The 23,947-nt window shown below is 36.1% G+C and overlaps 1 protein-coding gene across 1 annotated transcript; it reads right to left on the bottom strand.

Annotated features, from left to right (window-relative positions):
• Positions 1–1,111: 1,111 nt before the first annotated feature.
• On the bottom strand, positions 1,112–14,002 carry LOC104109551 (protein RRP6-like 2). Its single transcript, XM_009618890.4, has 14 exons — positions 13,136–14,002; positions 12,147–12,299; positions 10,313–10,471; positions 10,159–10,242; positions 7,119–7,198; positions 6,814–6,864; positions 4,556–4,664; positions 3,867–3,949; positions 3,636–3,681; positions 3,445–3,532; positions 3,192–3,361; positions 2,597–2,803; positions 2,408–2,503; positions 1,112–2,218 (listed from the first exon to the last, which is right to left on the bottom strand). Exons 1-14 carry the CDS (start codon positions 13,781–13,783, stop codon positions 1,454–1,456), a joined length of 2,739 nt encoding a protein of 912 aa, XP_009617185.1. The 5' UTR covers positions 13,784–14,002; the 3' UTR covers positions 1,112–1,453.
• Between the last annotated feature and the right edge of the window lie 9,945 nt (positions 14,003–23,947).

The following is a 23,947-nucleotide window of genomic DNA, read 5'->3' as shown; positions in this document are numbered from 1 at the left end:
AAAAGCTTGGTCAAACATTAATTGTTGTTCAAGAGTGCTTTTCAAATTAATTAGCCAAACGCAAACTGCTTCTCACCAAATGTACCTTTGAGAAAAGCACTCCTCAAAATAAACTAATTTTAAAAGCTTGGCCAAATAGGCTATAATATTCTTATTAGAAGTAGCATGGATACATTTTGTCGAAAACTATATCAGAAGGAGAAGCTCGATGCTCCGGTACGGAGCTGTGAGCATCTGGTTGTGGAGGGCACGAGAAGAGGTAGAGGACAGCCTAAGAAGTATTGGGGAGAGGTGATCAGACAGGATATGGCGAAGCTCCAGATTTCCGAAGACATGACACTTGATAGGAAGATGTGGAGGTCGAGTATTAAAGTTGTAGGTTAGGATGTAGTTGAGTCTTGACTTACTTCGTACCATTGTGGGACTAGCCATGTAGGGTTTTTGTCTAAGATAGCTAGTGACAATGTTGTGTTTTACTACTTCGCTTTTCAGTGCATGTCCTATTTACTAGCTATCGCTTTTGCTTTGCATCTTTCTTCTGCATTTCATAGTGTTCCTATTTTTCCTATGATTGTTGTGGTAATACTAATATTGTCTCCTTGTCCTTTTTGTCTTTTTGTTTTCTTGAGCCGAGAGTCTTTCGAAAACAGCCTCTCTACTCCTTTGGGATAGGGGTAAGGTCTGCGTATACACTACCCTCCCCAAACCCCATTAGTAAAATTTTACTGGGTTGTTGTTGTATATCAAAAGGTGATTGTAATAGGCTAGCATCATTTGGAAACTTTAATATTCTAAGCAGCACTACTATGGGACGTAATATGAAACTGTACTAGTATTTAATATAAGCTCCGTCTTTCTCAAAATAAAAGGAAAGGGTACTATCATGCTGTCTTTTGACTGAGCACGGAGTTTAAAAAATAATGAAACTTTTAAAATTTGTGATCCTAAACAAATCAAAAAAGGATCCAGAGTATTTGTGTGATTATAAAAACTTTTCATTAAGGGTAGAATTGAAAGTTTAAGCTAAATTGTTTCCAAATTTATAAAGGGGTCATTCTTTTTTAAACGGACCAACAAGGAAATAGGTTCACATAAACTGAAACGGAGGGAGTAACTTGCAAGAGCATCTGGTTGATCATTGCCGACATAGCTCATAAAATCCCTTATACCTTCTTCTCCACACCTAGAGTTTAGCATGGAGGGGGATGCATAGTATATAAGGCACTACACCTCTATAAAATACTGCACCCACACAGTAAATGCAAATTAACAATAATACTGAAACTAAATCCAAATTTTTACATTCATCCTATAAACATTGAATAATGATTTCTCCTTCCTTTCGCTAGAGCCAAAAGTACTGACCAAAACTTTGCCAAAAGCAAGCAAGATGAGGTTGCTCTGCTTCATAGACAAAGTGCTTCACTTACGAGCTCATAAAGTTTTTTAACTTCTAACGGAAAGTATAGCTTCGATTTCCAGTAGCTGGAAAAGCTTGACGCCTTCTACCTTGCTGGAACTCTGCTGTCCCTTCAATATTTGGCGGCTGACCTAAGAGTAAATCCTTCTTCTTATCACCTTTACCAGTCCTACTCCTACGATGCTCATCACCTTCAGTTTCCGGCTTTTTTTTACCTGGATCTTCTCCAAATAACACTTGCTTCCTTGCTGCTTCGTAGTCAAAAGGCTGGACTTTCAACTGGCCTTCATGTGCTTGTGCTTTCTCAGTGAGCTGCGCCTTACTCTTTTGACTTATTGAATGGAAACACTTCTTGAAGCTAGAGGAAAGATCACACAGGGACATGTTCTCATCCCCTTCATCCATCTCCTCAGCAGAACCTGCAATTTTGTTTTCCCCACACTCAGGTGGATTGTTAGCAGCTTCTGAGTCATCTTTGACTGATCCCTCAAGATCTGAATCAGTGTCCAGTAAGATAACATCTTCTAACTTTGAAGTAGCTACCGGCATGGCAAAGGAATTTTCCTGTTCTCCAATTGATAGCTCACCTTTTAATGATTTCCCGTCATCTGAATCAGTGTCCAGGGTTATAACATCTAACTTGGAATTAGTAGCAACAGGTTCCTCTCTATGGTTAATTTGTAATGTTTTAGCAGGTGCTGTTGCAGCTTGCTGCAACTGTTCAGTCCTGCCTGAAAATGCATGGAATGGAAGGCTCACCGAAGACTTGATCTGCTGCACTTGGATCTCTTCCTGCTCCTGCTTGTTTAAACAATTCGGGGGAAGCATCAACATAATTGAACTGAGCTATAGAGGAAAGAAGTACATGAAGTGTGTCCAACTAATTACAGCAATTTGGACTTCCAAGGCCTTAGTATATGACAATGCAACAGTGTAGGCTACTTAATAAGAAACAGATGAATCATAATTCAAGGTTGCAGAGGATACTTTTTTATCAGGGTGCAGCTTCCTCTTTGCTGCACTCCCTAGTAACATTCCAAGACCACGGCTGGGTTTCTTAATTGCCTGAATAGTTACTTCCACCTAAAATAAGAAGCATCTATGTAAATCACCATGCGAAGAAAGAATCTAGCGCTCTAGAAGGATGGAAACCGACTCAGACAGGTGTTCGCCAACCTGTCCTGAAGAAGTAGCTCTTAAACCACCATGCTCACTACGATGTTCAGAGGTGTCACCGGGTCCATTAAAACCAACTTTGGTGACAGCACTTTCAGGTGAACTACAAACAATTGAAGTTTCTGCCCCTGTTGCTGCTTTCAGTGGCTCAGAAGTTTCAACTAACATTTCAGCGCCCTCAGTAGCCACAATGTCTTCTTCAGCTGGCTGCACAAAATGTAGACCATACTTAGGACGAATAATAATTGGTTGTGTTTTGAACATACAAGGATAGTTCTAAAATTAAGATGGTTTACCAAATTCTAGACACTACTTAGAATATCATATAATCTAACATGCAGAGAAACAAAGTAAATCATCTGCGAGTCACTGGCACAGAATCCACCCTTTTACATGCAAAGTAAGATTAAGAAAACGAATTTGGCATTATTGCTTTGATAAATCCAGAAAATCACACGAAGCAAGGTTGTGTCATCTGCTTTAGAGAAACTGGTTTCTTTCTTTTTTATTCTTGGCGCCTAACCAAAAAGAGAGGGAAAAGAATTTGGCCACCGAGACGAATTAGACAAACAAAATGTGTCAACTCATTACTTACTAATTCTAAGCGCCTTTCTTTCAGAAGTTCCACAGCTGCTTCATATGCAGCCGAATTTTGAACAGACTGCCTAATGATGCTGACAACAGCACCAAGATTACGCTCAACATATGGGTGCTTTGATTTCATCGATCGCTTTAATTTGCTTGTGGTAAGAGGCATCTGCTTAGCTTTTGCAACAAAGTACTATGTTTAGAACATCTGCAGCCTATGAGCACCAGTACATAGGAAGAGAACAACTTTTTAAACATACCAATTTCAAGAAGTTCTTTGTTCGGCAAAACATAGCCAGTACTCTCATCTTCTGCTCGGGCAATAACATCTCTCCACTCATACAGCCCCTGAAATTTCCAGATGTTGGGTCAAAAGAAATGCCAAGAACCGACTAGTACCACCAGCCCACAATCAAAAAATAATACGACCAGTGGGTAGGCAAAAACTCACAGCAACAATTGCAAGCTGCTGAGCATTGAATCCAGCTCCCTGTAATCTGCAGTTGCATTTGAAAGAGTTTGCCGTAAACGTCAAAAAAAACAATGAAAGAGATGCAGAATGAAAGATTACCAAATCAATAGTTAAAAAAATCTCTTCAGTCCATGGGATATGGGAGAATGTTAATGTAGAACATAACTTCATAGTCCGTGAAATATTGAAAATAACTGGTGAAAACCATACCCATATATGTGTTGATATGAACTATCAGTCAAAAGTTCTTTTTCATACAGCTGCATGCATATATCATAACTGCGCTTGTACACCTGCATGCAATAGCAGATCTTAGACAAACAGAAGAAAAACAAAATAGATTACCTGGTCATTAAACTCTCTGAGACGTGATAAAATTATACTAACTTGTAAGACACATTTAAGATATATAACTTCCATCAATTTGATCGGAAGTTGAAACAACGTGAAACAGTAGCTCGTGCGAGTTTCTGCAAGTCTAGCCAACATGTTTCCCAATAATTATTACTCTCCATTTTAAATAATGAAGGTACTCCCGAGAGTCAAACCTTCATGTCTTGTTCTCCATTTGAGCATCAGTTTTTTAATCTTTTTAAAATAAAATGTGTACATAATTAGCAACTAGTTCAAAAGTACTTTTCATTTATAATATTTATGATTACAATTATTTTCAAAATATGTGAGAAGTTAGAGTCAAAGAAAATCTTGTTTGACTCTTCAAATAGTAATAGTGTCGTATAAAGTGGAAAACAGGGAGTATTAAAAAGAAAAAGAAAAAAGGTTAAGCCTAGCATGACATATAAATGATTTCTAAACACTAAAAGATGCTTATTTTACAAGGAAAGAAGGAAAAATCTGATGCCTGGAGCAACACAGGAAACAAAAACACAGATACTCACCTCTAATAGAGAAGCATCAGGAGATTCATTGTCAGCAGACGAAGAGAGCAATTCCATCCTCATAACGTCATAAATGTACAAGAGATAGTGTGTATCTTCTCTAGCATATCTACAGTATATGCGCGAAATTGAGTAATAAGGACAAGAATCCATAATTAACCAAAAAACTTGTATGCTTATGGGTAATAAACAAAGAACAATAAGCATAGACCGAAAATCACTACAAAATATAGGAAATGTTCCATTTAGTAACACCAACACATAATCATACAGTCCTGATTGATTGAGTAGAAAATGATAGTCACCAAAAAGTAGTTTAAAAACACCAGATTAACGCAGACCCAGAATGATTGAACTCTTCTCCATGCATCATCCAATATGGCATTATTTTAAATTACAGCCAAAATGTCATTGAGTCGTCCACCAGGGCAACCACCAAGTAAACATGAGACTCCATCAGCAATAATCAGTTGCTGTCCTTGAATTTTTACAATGAAATAAATAAATGGATCAGTAGGCTATGGGCATGAGCATATTTCACAACAACTTCCACATCTGATGTTCTTAAAAGCTTGAGTGATGCTTGCATTCATGTCAATAACATTCTCAGCTCTCTATTACAGATGACAATTGAATCTCTCATTTCTAGTTATGTTCAAGTTGTGTTTGGTAAGTCTTTTATCAAATGTTTAGGCTATTTCAATAAAGGATCATTTGGATGAAAACCTTGAGCAACTAAGAAAGAGAAAAGCTACATGAAGGAATGAAAGGAAAAACACTGAAGAATGATTTAAACAGTCGATAATATCTCATTAAAAGGATCTATAGCACTATATCAGTGACAATACAACAATACCCCACCCCTCATCCTCCTCCAAAATGAAGACAACTATTGATCTAGGCACTCTGGGAAAAGCCTAGCACTTCACCAAACAGAATATCTTCAAAGAACTTCAAGAATTTCGCATAATTAACAAGAAGCTTCCTCATAGTCCAAAGTAATGTAGCGTACAAAAAATCCAACTGCAGTCACTAAAGCTTCTTTTTTTGATGAAGGCAGTCACTAAAGCTTCTTGATGTAAAGCAAACAGTAAGAATTTGAAAATGAGTCTCACTGAGCGGCTTAGATGGAACAGGTGACACTAATCTATTAGGCTCACACCACTAACTGTTGTTTGTCTTTCTCTTGTATCTACTACAAGAAAAAGACCAAAGAAAGCCTCTAAGCAATTCAAAATGGAAGAAGTATGAGAGTCTTGTGCAAGACGAGGGAAGAAAAGAGAGATAATCCACCGAAAATATGTCATACTCCAGAGTCCAAAATATAATATTAGAGGAAGAAGCAATCATGCACAGAGACGGAGCAGTTAAATGAATCAGTAATCTGGAAGATCATCTGAATCACCATCATTAAGTCCCTAAGAATATGCAAATCCTTAAAGGATTGGCACGTAACTAGAAAACATATCTATGGAAGTTTATTCTCCTTATTTCACCATCAAAGTGACATGAAGCTACATAGTCGCATTTACATCTAAAATTATCTAAAGTCGCCTCGATCATAAGTAAGCCCGATATTAAAATGTCCAACCGTCATTTTGTGGTACATTTTAACTTTCTAATAAGTAACTACACTAGATATAAATGCGTACCTTTTCCTAAGAATTGTACCTATAAGTACAGTAGATTTTAAACAAAGGTGGTTCACACTGGTATCAAGTATCTCACATGGTAATATTAATCCAAAGTTATCTACATTAAAAATAAGAAGAAAGAGCATTATCATATTTACTCTGCACGTACTGGGAAGAAAAGGTCCATCAGATGCCCAAAAAAATTTAACACCTCAAACTAACAAAATATGCAATATTCATAACTATTCCCTCAGCTTCAATTTATGTGATACACTTTTCTTATTAGACCGTTCCTGAAAGAAAGACAATTTTCTATAGTTGGAAACAATTTATCTTTAAACTTTCTATTTTACCCTTAATGAGAAGTTTTATAGTCACACAAATGTTATGACCTCACAAATCTTTTACCCTTTAAACTGTTAACACCACAAGTTTCAAAAGTCTTCTTTTTAATCTTAAACTCCACGCCGAGTCAAACTACGTCACGTAAATTGAAACGGAGGGAGTGTGTGTGTGTGTGTGAGTGAGTGTATGCATATATATATATATATATATAAGAGATAAACATTCACAACTATAATATGAAGCGGTCTTAAGGAAACTAGAGAATGAGACATGTCATACCTCATCATCTCTACAGGAAGTGGGCGTAATCTCCAATCTGCATTCTGATACCTGCAAAAAATATATGAGGAAAACAATAGCATTATTCCTTTTGGCATTCCATCATCCATTATTTGATATCTTAGAAAAAAAATCCATTTAATTGTTGGCATTCCACCATCCATTATTTGATATCTTAGGAAAAAAATCCATTTATTTGTTACAGAAGGCAGGGGTGATGAGATTTCTTTTCGTTTTTCATCTAATAATTGGAGGATGATATCCAGGATATGATTAGAAAAGTAGTAATTACAGGAAGGCCATACTCTTTGTTTGCCGTAACTCCACAAAAATGTTGTAGCAGATACTCCAAGCTGTTTCTTTCCAGTTTCAAAACCCTTGAGGCCTAAGGATTTAGAAAACATCAATATTACTATACCCAAAAATGAACAACTAAGGATTCATGACAACCCAATCTCATTGTTAAAAAAGAAGCAGGACAAGAGCATAAAGCAGACCTGCGAACATGCTTTTGCTAGCTACAAGTGCTAAACCAACAAAGGAGAAAAAATGACAAGTATGACTTAGGAGGGACGTAAACCCTAAAATCTTCAAAAATACACTGATTAGCAGAAGTGCAGAACATTTTCCTATATGTATCGAGTGACAAATCATGGTAATACACCTTTCATTTTGCTGAAAATCGTCAGTGCTTTAGTTTTTTCATATCTTGATTTCTTACGCCTTGTGAGTAGAAAACTGCTTCTTTAGTCTTTGTGCATACAAGCTATCGTTCTGTATTTCCAAAGCCAGATATTAACACTTTATTAATCAATAAAGCCAATCCCAGTACATATAATCTACGGAAAAGGGCTAAATCGGTCCCTTTACTATCGGAAATTAGTTATCAGTAACCTCCGTTATACTTTCCTTCACTATCTACCCCTACCGTTACCCATTTTAATATTTTTGCCCCTACAACTAACGGACCCTTTTAGTAAAACACGCAGCACGATCTGAAACAACCTAACCATCTACCCATTTACCCGACCCGATAGCCCCAATTCAGCAACACCAAGAGAGGTCCAACAGCGTCAATCGCCTCCCTCTTCTCTGATTCCGCCGGCGCCTCCAACTGCCCTCAAATTCCACTTTAACAAATTTCAGCACAAGCAAAGAAAGGCAGTGTATTGTACAGACGAAAGAATTTGAGATTGAAACTTAAACCTCGAACTGCCCGCATGAGTATTTTTTTGTTTTTTTTTTGTGATAGCAAATGTAAAAGCATAACCAGTACAAGCAGACTACCAGATTTCATTAGACTCGAGAGAGTGAGGTAAAACAAAATTTTCCACCACCACATCCCCACCCTCCTCCCTGAATAGAAGATTGCTTTGTAGTTGTATGGTTTCCCATGATTGTGCTTTTTTTTTCTTTTTCTATCTTTTTCCCCCAAGATGGAATTTTAGCTCATTTTTTTGTGAATTCTCTATTTTTCATGGAAGGCGGTGGTAAACCATGGCTTAAGGAAATTGTGTGGTTAAACATTTGTCGTGTCTGTACACAGGGGGAGAGTAGGCCACGACGAGGTGGTGGCAATGGAAAAAAAAGGATAACGGGAAAGAGCAATTAGAACTGAAAGGTTATTATAGCTCAGAAAATAAATAACTAGAAGATCATATTGATTGAAATAGATTTAGGATATTGTTGGTTATTGCTCTATATCTTAGGACCTAAGAATGATTGTGAATGGCTGAACTCTGCTTTGCAGCTTGTGGTGAAATTTGTTAAAATGAAATTTGGGGACAATTGGAGGTGCCAGTGGAATCAGAGAAGAGGGAGGCGATTGACATTGTTGGACCTCTTGGTGTTGCTGAATTGGGGCTATCGGGTCGGGTTGATTGGGTGGGGTAAATGGGTAGATGGTTAGGTTATTTCAGATCGTGCCACATGTCAAACTAAAATGGTCTGATAGTTGTGGGGGCAAAAATATTAAAATAGGTAACGGTAAGGGTGGATAGTGAAGGAAAGTATAACGGAGGTTACTGATAACTAATTTCTGATATTAAAGGGACTGGTCTTTTTCCGTATAATCTAAGTTGCTTCGACACGGCAGTTTAGGTGCCGCACTCGTGTCAACACGACCCTAGTATGGGTGTGGGACTGTGGGTATGGGATCCGTACTAGATATGGTCAAACAATTTTGGATACTTTGACCACGACAAACGGAAAATTCGAGATGAGATACAATTTGATTCCCGAAATCAGAACCAAAACTAGGGTAAATTTGAAGAAAATACCATACCTTATCTAGGAAATCAATCATTTACTTATCAACAACTTGAGAACAAAAAAAATTCACATTTTACAAGTTATACGTAAGTATTCCACAAAATTTCTCATAATTTAGAGATATTGTTATATTTTTATTTTTTTGAATTATTTATAGCTGGATCCCCGCACCCGTATCCGTATTAGGATCCATATCCCCAAATATTAGAATTTACATTTCGAAGGATCCGATATCTAGATCCGTACCCGTGTCGGACACCCGCACCCGTGTCCAAGCAACTTAGCATATAATATAGTAATATGTAGTAACGTACAACTTTAATATCCTCATGAATCCAATGAAAATGTTCCGTCATGGGTATGCTAGCGTCTATTCATTCAGCCCCCATCAACGAACAATATAAAACAAAAGTAAACACAACAAAATTGATGCCGGCATATTTCATAGAAGATGCACAGACCATCTCCCACCACCTCATCCCCCTCAGGACACTCCAAAGAACACTTGAAAATATTAGCCTAGTTCTTTTTACATAAAAGAGGTCGAACATTAAATCAGTTGTCATTTCATCATATCTCAGTTTTCATTTCCTTAGTAATGTCTTCTGTAAGAATGTATGTATGGGGAATCTTGAATCAGCACAAGAACTGACTATTTCACATTCAACATTTACAACAACATTACTTAAAAGACAAATGCAAAACCTCCTGCATCTTTTTGGCTGTCATTTATTCTAGGGACTTTGCATTAAACTGATTATGCCAACAAGGAGGAAAGTGAGTTCTGCGGGTCATAAAAAGAAACAAAAGGCTGCTACCATCAAACAGTTATAACTGGCTCATGTGCGTTTTATCCCTGCATAGCAGTGAAACCCACTCCCCCCAGAAAACAAACTTTTCTGTAGTCCATAATCACAAGAAACTCAGAAAAGAGAAGAATAGGTAAAATAATAGTGATATATTTATATATATACATAATATGCATATAATATAACATATGTGTGTGTGTGTGTGTGTGTGTGTGTGTTCAAATCTATCTCTAGATCAAGGCTCAAAAACAGTTAAGGTAAAAACCTGCCCAGTGTCGAACATATTGCAGACGTATATGCCAAAGTCACGTTGAAGCCACACAATATCTCGATCAGCACCATGCATCACCTAGTAAGTAAAGTGCTGTCACAATAATGCTTTGTCAAATACAGAAATGACATAAGATTCAGAAAATTACCTTTTTCTTCATGTGGTCCTTAAAAACATCTCTTAGATATGGGCCAATATGAACGCGAAGCTTCAGAGTGTCAACAACAAAATCTTCAGTTCTAGTGGATATTTGCATCAAGCATGTCAATCCTTGAAAAGATCTATATTGATTATGCTCCAAATCAACCTAAACAAAGACAGATCATAAGAATTAACACCAGGCCTTGGAAACATGTAATATTGGTTCAGACACACAGTAATAAATGCTAAACTAATCATTCTTGCTTCAAAGTATTATTATCCTCCTTCCCCATCTGTGTGCTGGAAGTGGAAGGTAAGAAGTGCATACAGCAAACACTCGCACAGCTTTTACAAGAATGAAGTACTGAAACCCAGATTACCATAACAGCTTTTCCAAGAACCCGTGACTACAAAGGATGTCATGCAGGAAAAGACAACAGAAATCATATAGAGAGTTTCAGAAGCTTGCTTTCATCTGTATTTGCTGCTGAAATGAGTAGTTAGAGTTGCAAAAAAAAAAAAAAAAAATTGTCTGTGTCTTCATGTTGTATTTCATTGTCTTATAGCAAGGAAAATTGCAGAGGAGGGGCACCATGGAGGTCCGATACTTCTACAAAATACAGAACAAACACCCAATAATACATTAAAATTGTGCATGTCTTTATTTTCTCCATTTCTCATACTTATAGCATGTTCTGTAAATTCCAACTTTAGGATAGTTTTGTAAAATTCGTAAGTCCTGGACTGTGCAAAAAATTCTCAAAAATAACAGGTTGGTTCCTTTCTAGAATCAAATTATAAAATTCCTTCTTAAAAAGAATCAATATAAGATACCCACCTACAATTAATTTATGACATTCGCACCTGGTGGATTATGAAGGTGCGCGCAAGTTAGCCCGAACACTACTATCATTAGAAAAAATATTTATATAACTCTCAAACTTGTTTGTTTTGTATCCCCCCAATTCTATAAGGTTTTTCCTCTCCACACACATAATTTCTCCACCAACTTTGTAACAAATATCATAATTCAGGCTATCCTGATAATAGAACATATCTAACAAATATCACATGACAGACTTCCCAAGTACTTTTTTTTACCTAAAGTTATCAACTTGATAGAAAACTTATCTACAATGTAATGCAATACCAAATTATGTCTAGCATATTTTTCCAGGCTATTTAAAAAAAATTCAGCAGTATAGTTTCTAGACTTTTTTTCTCACCAATCCACAGATTTATTGCACCTCTGAGTAATTTAAACTTTTAATCTTAATTGGACTTTTCTTAGATACATTAAATGCCAACCAAATCTAGCAAGATCATCAAAGTCAGCATGCATTTAGTAATAACAGACAAAGCAGCATATTCCAACTGACCTAAAATTTTAAGATTTATATTCTGAAACATTTGTCCTCTTCTATCTAACAACAATCAGAAACTTTAGTTTTCTTCTCCGTGTCAAAGGGCGAGTCAAGCTATGCATATAGGTAGATGCATTGCTACACGGGGGCTTTGCACTAAATTGTAAGAAGAAATTTGCAAGGTAATAAGCTTTGAAATAATACAGAAATCAACATAACATCTCATCCAGATATAGCTTTTGAGACTTCAATCTTCAAGATGCAGATTATGCATGCTGAATGTAACTTTTTGCCATCTCTAGAAAATAATTTAGCTTACTACAATCAGCTATGCACGAGCATAGCTAATGTCTCGTACTTGCTAGTACAAAATAATGCTAAAATTAGGCAAACAACACACATTTTCTAAGTAGATCAAATCTTCATATAGCATCCTCAAAAACCAACAAAAATAAGAAACTATAGTCAGAAGTCTACCGCAAACTCATCCACAGCACGCAACTTGGCTGCTAACTGCTTCAGATCTTTGACCTCTTCCACAAACTTGAATGGGGTAATCTCCAATGGAGGAGGTTTGACAGGCTCAATGATGCCAGCACTCTCAACAAAGTCTGAGGGAGCAAACTTTTCCTGCATTGCATGGCTAGAGAAATTAGCACGCAAATCTTTGTTTAATTATTTATTTGAGATTAAATCAACAACTTAAGAAGATGGAGAAAAATTTTGCTTAAACTTCGGAGTAGGAGCACACATTGGTAAATGAACATGTACTAGGACACAAACCTTGCAGCACATAACACGAACCCACGTCATGGAATACTTACACTACACCATTAAAAGCATTGGGTGATATTTAGTTTATCAAAACTAAACAACTTCCTCTAGTTTGACAAGCTATATAAGAACTATATTCTAGCTTAATATTTCCTTGCACAAACATCCCTTATTGTTATTAGGACGTTAAAAACAATGCTATCATCCAAAAGTTAAGTTTTGTTCCAATTGTACACTTAATATTATTGTATTTATCAAAATATTGAAGGAAAATTGAAGTAACAAAAATGTGACACTCTTTATTTATTTTAGTTTCAAACAAAAGCAAATAGCTAATCTACTTCAAGATTAAAGTTTAATAGTTATCACTATTCTGTAAGGATTTTTCTAATTTTATTTGCTTTTTCATTGACAGACAAAAACTGCCCTCAAAAAACCAAAGTTGCTAAAAATCAGCATCACTTAGTCTTGCCTTAGAGGTTCTCAAATTTCTCAAACTAGAAACGAGGTCCATCAAGTTTTACTAAACAAGAGAGCTCTACAAACGTACAATGCATTTTCTATGTACAAAATAAACCTCAACAAAGATTTCAAGAGATCTGTAAGGGACCCGATCGTCCAAGAAAACAATGAGGTACTATACCATTAATTAATGTGGAAGAAAGATAAATAAATTCAAAAAGAGAACTAACCAGAGGATGCATAAACCTGGAACCATCATCGGTCCTCTGCAACCAAACATGCTGAAAAGGCTGGTTTTTGTTGTTAACAATAATTTTATACTCGTCCTGCGGCCTCGGGATGCTTGGTATATGAAACGGAATCTTTGGCTTCACTTTCGTAGCCACTTTCACCCCCTTCTCCTTCTCCACGCTACTTACATTACTATTATGTTCTACTTTTCTATTCTTCTTTCGACTCACCAATTGAAACCCGTCCTCCATATTCTTCACGCCACTCTCCTCTTCTTTCTCTCTCAACAACCTAAACTCATCCAAGGATGATGCCAGTTTCTCAAACACGTCGTCGTTTATGTGGACCAGCCAATCTCCGGTTTCCACGTCATCCGGATCCTCCCCCGGAAACGACATGGATTTCCCCCATAATTGCGACAATGCCCCGACTCTCTCCAAGATTTCCTTGGATTTCTTGTCGATTTCTGAAATGGGGGTCCTGAATTCGCTGAAATTGTTGTAGAAATGAAAGTCTCTATCGGTGGGTATTCCTCTTGAAGAGCCAGACAGCTTTCCAATGGTAGATGGCAACGGACCACTTGTGACTTTGCGTAACGTATCCTCGGCCTTCTTGGAGATATCTTCGTCAGATGAATCCGTCTCCATTGGTAGATGCCCCTTTAGAGATTAAGAAAAAAATGGGGCTTCCTTCCTTCTTCGTTTTCGGGTATATGATTGGATTTAAGGACTGGGACTCACCATTGATGCCATAGAGGTGTTTTGGCTTTAGGGTTAGGGTTTTAGACTGTGTTTTCTGAATGTTTCAAATTGGACATGGTGGACACCTATAAACTACACCTAGTTTTGTAAGGCTTCTTATTAGCTGGCATAATTAAACAAAACTATTTAGTTTGCTTACCCATTTATTAATTAATTACCTTTACTACCGATAGGTTTTTATGGATAATTTCCTCCTTTTTCTTCTTTTCTTTTTTGTTTCTCTACTTCTTTTCTTTTTTCATTCTTTTCTCCTTCTCTTTTTTCTCGTTTTCTTCTTTTTTTTCTCTTTTTCTCCTTTTCTGTTCATTTTTTTTTTTGCCCAAATCATATTATTATCATAATCATTTTTACGATAATTAAATTTCACACACAATTTTGACTCCTTCAATTTCACACACAATTTTGACTCCTTCTCTTTTGTTTATTTACTATAAGCATATGACAAAGTGCCGAGAGAGGTATTCTGGCAATGCTTGGAGGCTAAAGGGGTCCAGTAGCCTACATTAGAGTGATTAAGGGCATGTATGATAAAGCTAAGACTAGGGTTAGGGCAACAGGATGATACTCGGAACACTTTCCGAATATGATGGGGTTGCACCAAGGATCAGCTCTTAGTCCATTCCTATTTTCCTTGGCAATGGACGCATTGACGAGACACATTCAAGTTGGGGTGTTATAATGTATGTTATTTGCTAATGACATAGTTTTAATTGACGAGATGCGGGGTGGTATTAACGAGAGGCTGGAGGTTTAGAGGCAGACCCTAGGGTCTAAGGGTTTTAAGTTGAGCAGGACTAAGATGGAATACTTGGAGTGCAAGTTCAGCATCAGTACCCATGAAGGGGATATGGAGGTGAGGCTTGATACGCAAGTCATCCTCAAGAGAGGTAGTTTCAAGTATCTTGGATCTATAATACAAGGTAACGGGGAGATTGATGAAGATGTCATACATCATATCGGAGCAGGATAGATGAAGTGGAGCCTCGCTTCCGGTGTCTTGTGTGATAAGAATGTGTCGTTGAGACTTAAAGGTAAGTTCTACAAGGTTGTAGTTAGACCGACTATATTGTATGGAGCAGAGTGTTAGCCGGTCAAGAACTCTCATACCCAGAAGCTAAAAGTAGCTGAGATGAGGATGTTGAGGTGGATGTGTGGGCATACCCGATTGGATAAGATTAGGAATGAAGTTATTCGGGAAAAGGTGGTGTAACGACCCGACTTGTCATTTTAAGAATATATGCCATATTCAGCTACTTAAGGTCCCGAGCAACTTCGTAATACGTATTACGACTTGCGTGTGCGGTCGTTTGATTTTCAGAAGATTCAGAATTTAAATTGAAAGAACAATTCTCATTTTTGAAGCTTAAATGAAAAGAGTTGACCGGAGTTTGACTTTAAGCAAACGACTTCGGAATAAAATTTTGATAATTCTAATAGGTCTGTATGATAATTTCGGACTTGGGCGTATGTTCAGGTCGAGTATCAGGTGGCTCAGGAGTATTTCGGCGCCTATTACTCAAGGTTGGTATTTTTAAAGTTTAAAATTTTTATAAGTTTGGGTTGAAGTGGATTTTGATGTTATCGATGTCTGTTTGGGATTCCAAGCCTGGAAATAGCTCTGCATGGTGATTCTGGTCTTAGGGGAGTGCCCGGATGTGGATTTTGGAAGTCTGTAGGTCATTTCGGGATCATTTGGCGAAAGTTAAAAATGTGAAGGTTTTTGAGAAGTTTGACCGGGAGTGGACTTTTTGAAATCGGGATCGGATTCTGATTCCGTAGGTGGAAGTAGGTCAGTAATATTAATTATAACTTGTGTGCAAAATTCGAGGTTAATCGGATTTGATTTGATAGGTTTCGGCATCGAATGTAGAAGTTTGAAGTTCTAAAGTTCATAAAGCTTGAATTGGGGTGTGATTCGTGATTTTGATATTGTTTGATATGATTTAAGGCCTCGAGCAGGTTCGTGTTATGTATTGGGACTGATTGGTACAATTGTACAGGGTCCCGAGGGCCTCGGATTTGATTCGGGGTGGTTCCGGACTAAGTTTGGGTGTTTTGATGTTGTTGGTTGCTGGCTCTAGTGTTGTTCTCCGCGTTCGCGAAGAAGAAATTTTTGTTGTCCGTTATCTGACTTTGGAGGCTCGTATCTCGCAATCTATAAAGAATTTGGAGATGATCTAATTAAAAGTTGTAACACTTTGTGTCTAATTTTCAGAAAGATAAACCATTTATCATTTGGAGTTGTGTACGAAAAGTTATGGTAGATATACTACAGGTTATCTGGGAAGAGTTTGGAAATCTCTATTGCATAGGGCTGACTTTGGAAGCTTATATCTCGCAATCTATAAGGAACTGGGAAATAAGCAACAAATGAAAGTTATAGTCCTTGGAGTCTAATTTTCAGAAAGTTAAATCATTTATCATCTGGAGTTTTGTACAAAATGTTATGACCATTATACTAGAGGCTGTCTAAGAAAAGTTTGAAAATGGTTGTTGGAGAATTTGTTCATCGCGAATGCGAGGGAAGGGTCGCGAACGCGAAGAACAAACCCCTGGGCAGCAGAATAAAGTCCAAATTCGTCTTATTCTTCCATTTTTGGACCAAGAAAGCTCGGGTGAGGCGATTTTTTGAGAGTTTTTCAAGGAAAACATTTGGGTAAGAACTTCTAACTTGATTTTGGTTAAATTACATGAATCTATCACTGTTTTTATCACTAAATTAGTGAATTGGGTTAAAAGTGCTAGAAATCCTCTAGACTTTAATTTAAGATTTGAAGGGTGATCCGTTATCGAAATTTGATAATTTTGGTATGGTTGAACTCGTATCGGAATGGGTGTTCGGATTTCGTAAAAATTCTGTCGGGTTCTGAAGGGCAGGCCCCGTGTTGACCTTTTAGAATAAAATTTTAAGTTGGTATTTTATTATCCGGAATTATTTTCGATGAATTTTAATGAAGTTATACAATTAATTTGGATAGATTTGAGCTGTCCGGAGGTCAATTCAAGCAAGAAGACTATTTTGGAATATCGGCCTAACTTAAAAAAGGTAAGTATCTTGCCTAACCTTGAGTGGAGAAATTACCCCTTAGGCATCGAGTCTTATGTGCCATTTGTGAAATGTGAAAAGCCGTGTACGCGAGGTGACGAGTACGTACTCGGGCTTATATGTGCAAAATTTATTGGGTTAAAGTTTTAGGCATATTGTGTAGTAAATTGGATAATTATTGGCATTTATTAAATCATCCATTTGTCATGCCTCAATTCGCGTTTGTTGAATTTGTTTTTATATGACAATTTGATGTGATTATTAATTGTATATTTATGTGAATTCCGTGAGTTTGGTGATTTGATATTTCCTGGAAATAACTACATCATGGATTTTACATCTGCAAATAATTAATGAAATAAGTTTAAACTGAGGCGTTAATATAATTATCAGGAATTTGGATTAATGAAGGCGTTGCCCTATACTGAGTATTTTCCATCTCTGTTGTTGTTTTGAGATTTTATACACATTGTGTGCAGCCTTGGGCTATTTGTTGTGATATTAATTGATTTTGTTATATCTTTAGAATTGGTTGTGGCCATCGGGCAAATTGTGATATGAATTGATTTTGTTATGTTGCCGTGATAATATTCCATGTAAATTGTTGTGTTATTTGAGTTATTATTTTGAGGATATAAGGGTGGTATTTCACTGTTGATATTATGTGGGTATAAAGGTGACATTTCACTGTTGTTATGTATGTTGGGATATTGTCTGGGCAGAGTGATAAGGGTGGCTATAGGAGAGATAAGTGTGACTATTGTCAGGGATGATATGCGATGATGTGGAGTTATTACGTTGGTAATTTTTATGTGATGTTGTGATTTTACTTGTGTTTGTCTTTATATTTTGTGCAATTTGTCTTGATGTTTCGGTAAACTTGATAATAGTCTGATCTATGTTGAAATTGGGAGTGTGTGACTATTGCCAGGCAGATTATGAAATAAAATGTGGGCACGAGGTGCCGTGAGTAAATAATAATGATATTGGTACGTGAATTGTCCGTGCAGTTGTGATATGAAATGTGAGCACGAAGTGCCGTGGTTAAATGATGATAATATTGGCACGTGAATTATCCGTGCAGTTGTGATATGAAATGTTGGCACGAAGTGACGTGGTTAAATGATGATGATATTGACACGTGAATTGTCCGTGCGATTGTGATAGAGAAATTGGTACGAGGTGCCGTGGAAATATGAAAGTGGGCTGAGACCCGTATTTTATGATTTTGAAATGAGGTGTCACAAGGTGACTTTTATTCGAAAGATATTTATTTGAAGGAATTATATTTGAAAGAGAATTATTTGAAAGAATTATATTTGAAAGAAATTTATTTGAAGGAATTATATTTGAAAGATATTTGTTTGAAGGGAATATATCCAAAATATATTTATTGAAAAGTATTATATCCCGAAGATTATTATTTGAGAAGCATATAGGTGAAAGATTTATATTTGAAGGACTTGATTAATTGGGTGTACTTGTATTTATTATTTGTTGAGTAATATTAATGGAGTTCTTGTTGCCCTACTGTGTATACCACTGGTTGATTAGTGTTGCCATTATTGTTATTTATTTTTCTATTATTTCTGTATGCTATATTGCACATGTTATTATACTAGTGAGTGTCTTGACTGTACCTCGTCACTACTCCACTGAGGTTAGTCTTGATTACCGGGTACCGACTGTGGTGTACTCATACTACACTTCTGCACATTTTTGTGCAGAGCCAGGTGTTAGAGATATAGGACTCGAACAGAGTTAAAGTGTGATCACAAGGATTTAGGGTAGAGCTGCTTGGTCGTTGCAGTCCCTTGGAGTTTTTCCATTTTATTGTACTGTTAATTAATAATCAAACAATATTGAGTATTCGATCCTTAAAATAATTTCATATATTCAGTTAGAGTTTGTGACTCAGTATTACCAGTCTTGGAAGGTTTTTATATTTGTTTCCGCTTTTGGTTTCGATTATCTATTTTTTTAAAACAAATTGGCTTGAATTGTAATTGTAATCTGCTTACTTAGTCTTAGAGACTAAGTGCCATCACGACGCATATGGTGGAATTTTGGTTCGTGACAGGTGGGAGTGGCCCCTGTGGAGGATAAGATACGGGAGGCGAGGTTGATATGGTTCAGGCATGTTAAGAGGAGAAGTATATAAGCCACAGTTAGAAGGTGCGAGCGGTTAGCCTCGGTGGGTAGCAGGAGGGGTAGAGGTAGGCCTAAGAAGTCTTGGGGAGAGGTTATTAAGCAGGACATGGCGCAGCTGGAGTTGACTGAGGACATAACCCTAGACAGGAGAGTGTGGAGATCAAAGATTAGGGTAGAAGGTTCATAGGTAGTCGAGCGTTTCTCGTTGTCTTGCTCAATTCGCTAGCATTAGAGTTAGTATGATATCTTTTATCCATAGATGACTATTACTACCTAGAATTTGAGTGCATTCTTGGATTCAAACTTATTTTATCTTGCTGTTTTCCTACTTGTTGCAATTACCTTTTCTTTTTCAGTCGTTCTCTAGCCGAGGGTCTATCGGAAACAGCCTCTCTGCCCTTCCAGGGGTAGGGGTAAGGCTCCGTATATCTTACCCTCCCCAGACCCCACTTGTGAAAAACTACTTGCTTTGTTGTTGTTGTTGTTGTTGGCTTTTGTTTATTTTTTTATTTCCCGTTCCTTTTCTAATTTCATTTAACTCCTTTTTTCTTTTATTTTCTTTTTCTCTTCATAATCTAATTTCATTTTCTTTTTTTGCTCTTTTTTATTCTTCTTCTTTTGTTATACAATAAAAAAAGATAACTGATACAGTAAATATTTATTCACCTTTTTTAATATAACTGGTATAATATACATTTTGTCTTTTTTTTTTCCTTATTTGTTTTGTTTAATTCAATTATTAGAACAACTTATACATTATAACTATTTTCTCTTCTCTTGTTTGCTTTTCTTTTATTTATTTTTTATTTTTTAATTTCATTTATTATTATTTTAAATCATTTTTTAATTTTATTTTTTATAATCTAATTTTGCACACATTTTTGGCTCCTTTTATTTTTGTTTTATTATTTATTTGTATATTTTTTAATAATAATTATTAAAAATTAACTTACTTTAACATATAATATATCAAAAATAATATATTAGTAGTAGTTGAAGTATATAATTACAGTATACTATGATACTCGCATGTTATATATCATATACTAACGGGGTATATGATATCGAGAACTCTGTTAGAAAATTGAAAAAGGACCCATTGAATTTTTGGTTTGAAAAAATAAAAAAATACCAAATTTAACTATATTGTTACATTATACCATATACTGTTAGAATAAATTATACACTATTGAATTAAATATTATATACCAAAATGGTATACAATATGCTATTTTGGTATATAGCACAAATTAATCTTATTCGCTAGTTTAACTTAATTTCAACCTAAATTTTAAAAATTTACTCCAGAATTTTCACCAAATTGACTCAAACTTTAGCCATAACCTTCAATCAAATATTTCAAATTAAATATTTTGGTTTAAGAAAAAAATTAAAAGAACATGAGAACTCTGTTGAAAAGTTAAAAAATAACTCAATAAAAATTTCAAAAAGTTCTAAAATGACCAAATTGTAATAGTATACTATTACATTATATAGTATACTGTAAAAGTATACTGTTGGAATATATTGTACACCAAAATGGTATTGTAACGACCCGACCGGTCATTTTGAGCTCTAGCGATCCGTTCAGTGGTTAGAGGTCTTGAGTGACTTCATATTGTGTATTATGACTTGCGTGCATGATCGGATTTGATTTTCGGATATTTTGGGATGAATTCGGATGAGTGATTCTCACTTTAGAAGATTAAGTTGAAAATATTGACAGAGGTTTAACTTTTGTGAAAACGATCCCTTAGCGATGTTTTTATGGATCCGATAGGTTCGTATCATGATTTTAGACTTGGGCGTATGCCCGAAATCAAATTCGGAGGTCTATAGATTGATTTGTGTTATTTTGCCGAAAGTTGGCAATTTAAAGGCTTAAAATTTTAATAAGTTTAATCGTAGGTTGACTTCATAGCTATCGTGTTTGGATTTCTATTTAGGGACTTGGAATAGGTCTGTTTTGTCATTTGGAATTTGCCCGCAAAGTTTGGTGTCATTCTGAGTTGATTTGATAGGAATCAGACGCTCGATTGTGTTTTTAGAAGTTCTTGAGTTTCATGTTGATTTCATGTGTTTTGGAGGTTTGATTCATGGTTTCGGATGCTATTTTGATGATTTGATCACGCGAGCGAGTTTGTGTTGTATTTTTAGACTTGTTTTGATGTTTGGTTTGGAGCCCTGAGGGCTCGGATGAGTTTCAGACACGTTGCAGAGTGTTTGATAGAGTTTGAGTTCTGCTGGTTTTGCACAAATGCCTCAGGTCTCGCATTTGCGAGATATGGATCGCATTTGCGATATTTGGCTTGAGTCTGCTAGGTTCGCATTTGCGAACCCTATGTTCGCATTTGCGAACCCTATGTTCGCATTTGTGAAGGGGTTTGGGATTAACAGTGATCGTATTTGCGATCATCTTGATCGCTTTTGCGATGGTCCACTATTTGCAATTCCGAACTTCTCGTCGCATTTTGTGATGATAGCAGGGGTGTGAGGATTTTTGCTTTTGCAATAATTTTATCGCATTTAGGGGCTTCGCATTTGCGAATCCCAGGTCGCAGTTGCGACACTTGCACTGGACAAAAAGCTGAGGACGGGATTTTTAGTCTAATTTTCTCATCTTTGAACCCTAGACTCGGTAGAAGCCGATTTTGAAGAGGAATTTTCATCTACAATCTTTGTGTAAATGATTTTATTCAGTTTTCAACTATTTTACATGATTATATGTGAGTTTTAATATCAAAATTATGAGAATCAAAGTGAAAATTTGAGAAACTTTGTCTATATTTTAAAAAATGAGAATTTGAGTTATGAGAGTCGTTTTGGACTCGAATTTTGAAATAAAATACATATATTGACTCGTGGGGTTATGGGTAGTCGGAATCTATCCTTGGACCCGGGTTTTGACTGGGCATTCCCGGGTTTGACTTTTGTTGACTTTTGAGGAATTGTGCAAAGATTATAGCTTTATTTATTGGAATTGATTTCTCTTACACTATTTGATGTTACTAAGTTGATTTTTGGTTAGATTTGTGCCGAATGGAGGTGAATTGTAAAGGAAAAACTATTTTTGAGTATTGATCGAGGGCTTTTGAGGTAAGTATCTTGTCTAACGTTGTGTAGGGGAACTAACCTGTAGGGATTGGTTGTTTGCACTATTTGAACTACGTGAAAGACGTGTACACGAGGTGACGAGTGTGTATATGTAAAAATTGACCGGTTTAGACTCTTAGGTTCTTATGTACATTAAAATGAAGTTGTCTCATCATGTTATATCCTCAATTGCTAAATTTTACCCTACGTATCTTATTTGAAGTTGATTGGTTCATGTTTTACCCTTTTATTGCCAAATATACCCTTATATGCCTTAATTGAAGTTGTTGCCTCTTTTATTGCCATGCTATCGCTTTTGTTGTTGATTATCCTTAACTGAAGTTATTATTATCTCTTCAGTAGTTGATTATCCTTATTTGAAGTTATTGTTATCTTTTCCATTGTTGACTTATCCTTATCCGAGGTCATTGTTACATGTTATCTCTCCTATTGTTGAGTTACTCTTATTTGATATCGTTGTTACAACTATCTCTCTCATTGTTGAGTTATTCTTGTTTGAAACCATTATTACTTGTTATGTCTTTCATTGTAAGCTCGTCCTTCCATTCTTTGTGTTTAGTAATTCTTATGTTGATTTACTTGTACTCTCGTGTTATCGTCGTTGTTGTTGTACTCAGTGTTGTTGAGCCGAGGGCTATGTGTGGTTGTGGTATTAGAATTATTTTGAGAAAATGTTGTGGCATATGGACACATGTGGTAGAGTTGTTAAATTGTGTTGTTATGTTTTTCGCACACGAGATATTGTTGAGAGGATTGTCGGGGTGTTCGCACGTGAGTTGTTCGTTGTGATGACCCGATTGGTCATCTAGAGTTTTTACCCTTAATTCTGTATTTCGAAACCTCAAATAGCTCCGTTTAACCTTCCTCAATTTGCGTGCACATACCATATCTTTTCCCGGAAGGCTTTTATGTGAAAATTGATTTAAATGTGAATTCGTGCTTTAAAACTCATTTGAGTTGATGTTGGTCAACGTCATAAGCAAATGGCCCCGAATCCATATTTTGACGGTCCCAATGGGTCCGAATCGTGATTTGGGACTTGTACGTATGCCCGAAGTCGAATTTGGAGGTCCCTAGCTTGATTTATCGCAATTTGTTGAAAATTATAGGTTTAAAAGGCTTAAATAATTCATAAATTTGACAGTTGTTTGACTTTGTTGCTACCGGGTTCGAATTTTGATTCCAGAACTTGGTATAGGTCTGTTTCAATATTTATGATTGTCTGTAAATTTTAATGCAAAATGAAGTTGATTTGACGTGATTCAGACATCCGGTTGTTAAAATGAAAGTTCTTAAGTTTCTTTGAAAAAATTCATTCGTTTTAGTATCTGATTCATAGTTATAGGTGTTATTTTGGTATTTTGATCGCGCGAGCGAGTTCGTATGATATTTTTGGACTTGTGTGCATGTTTGGTTTGGAGCCCCAAGGGCTCGGATAGGCCCCGATCGCACACGTGATAACGTTTATAAATATACCAAGTAGGTATATTACTATTTTATATATATTCCTACACCTATTTTTTATACATGGATAATACCTCCATGGAACTCCACCAAACACTTCATTTTAAAAAAAATATTTTAAAAAAGTATGAAAACTTCGTCTAAAATCTTGTAAAAGGACCTGAAAACTTCTAAAAACTAAAATAGGATCCAATTATAACAGTATATTATTATATTATATTATATATTATAACAATATGTTATTATAGTAAATTGTATACTGTTGAATTATATAT

This window comes from Nicotiana tomentosiformis, chromosome 1, assembly GCF_000390325.3.
Source record: "Nicotiana tomentosiformis chromosome 1, ASM39032v3, whole genome shotgun sequence".
Classification (NCBI taxonomy): Eukaryota; Viridiplantae; Streptophyta; class Magnoliopsida; order Solanales; family Solanaceae; genus Nicotiana; species Nicotiana tomentosiformis.
The sequence above is the reverse complement of the archived record's forward strand: the minus strand, read 5'-3'. Positions and strand labels throughout refer to the sequence as shown.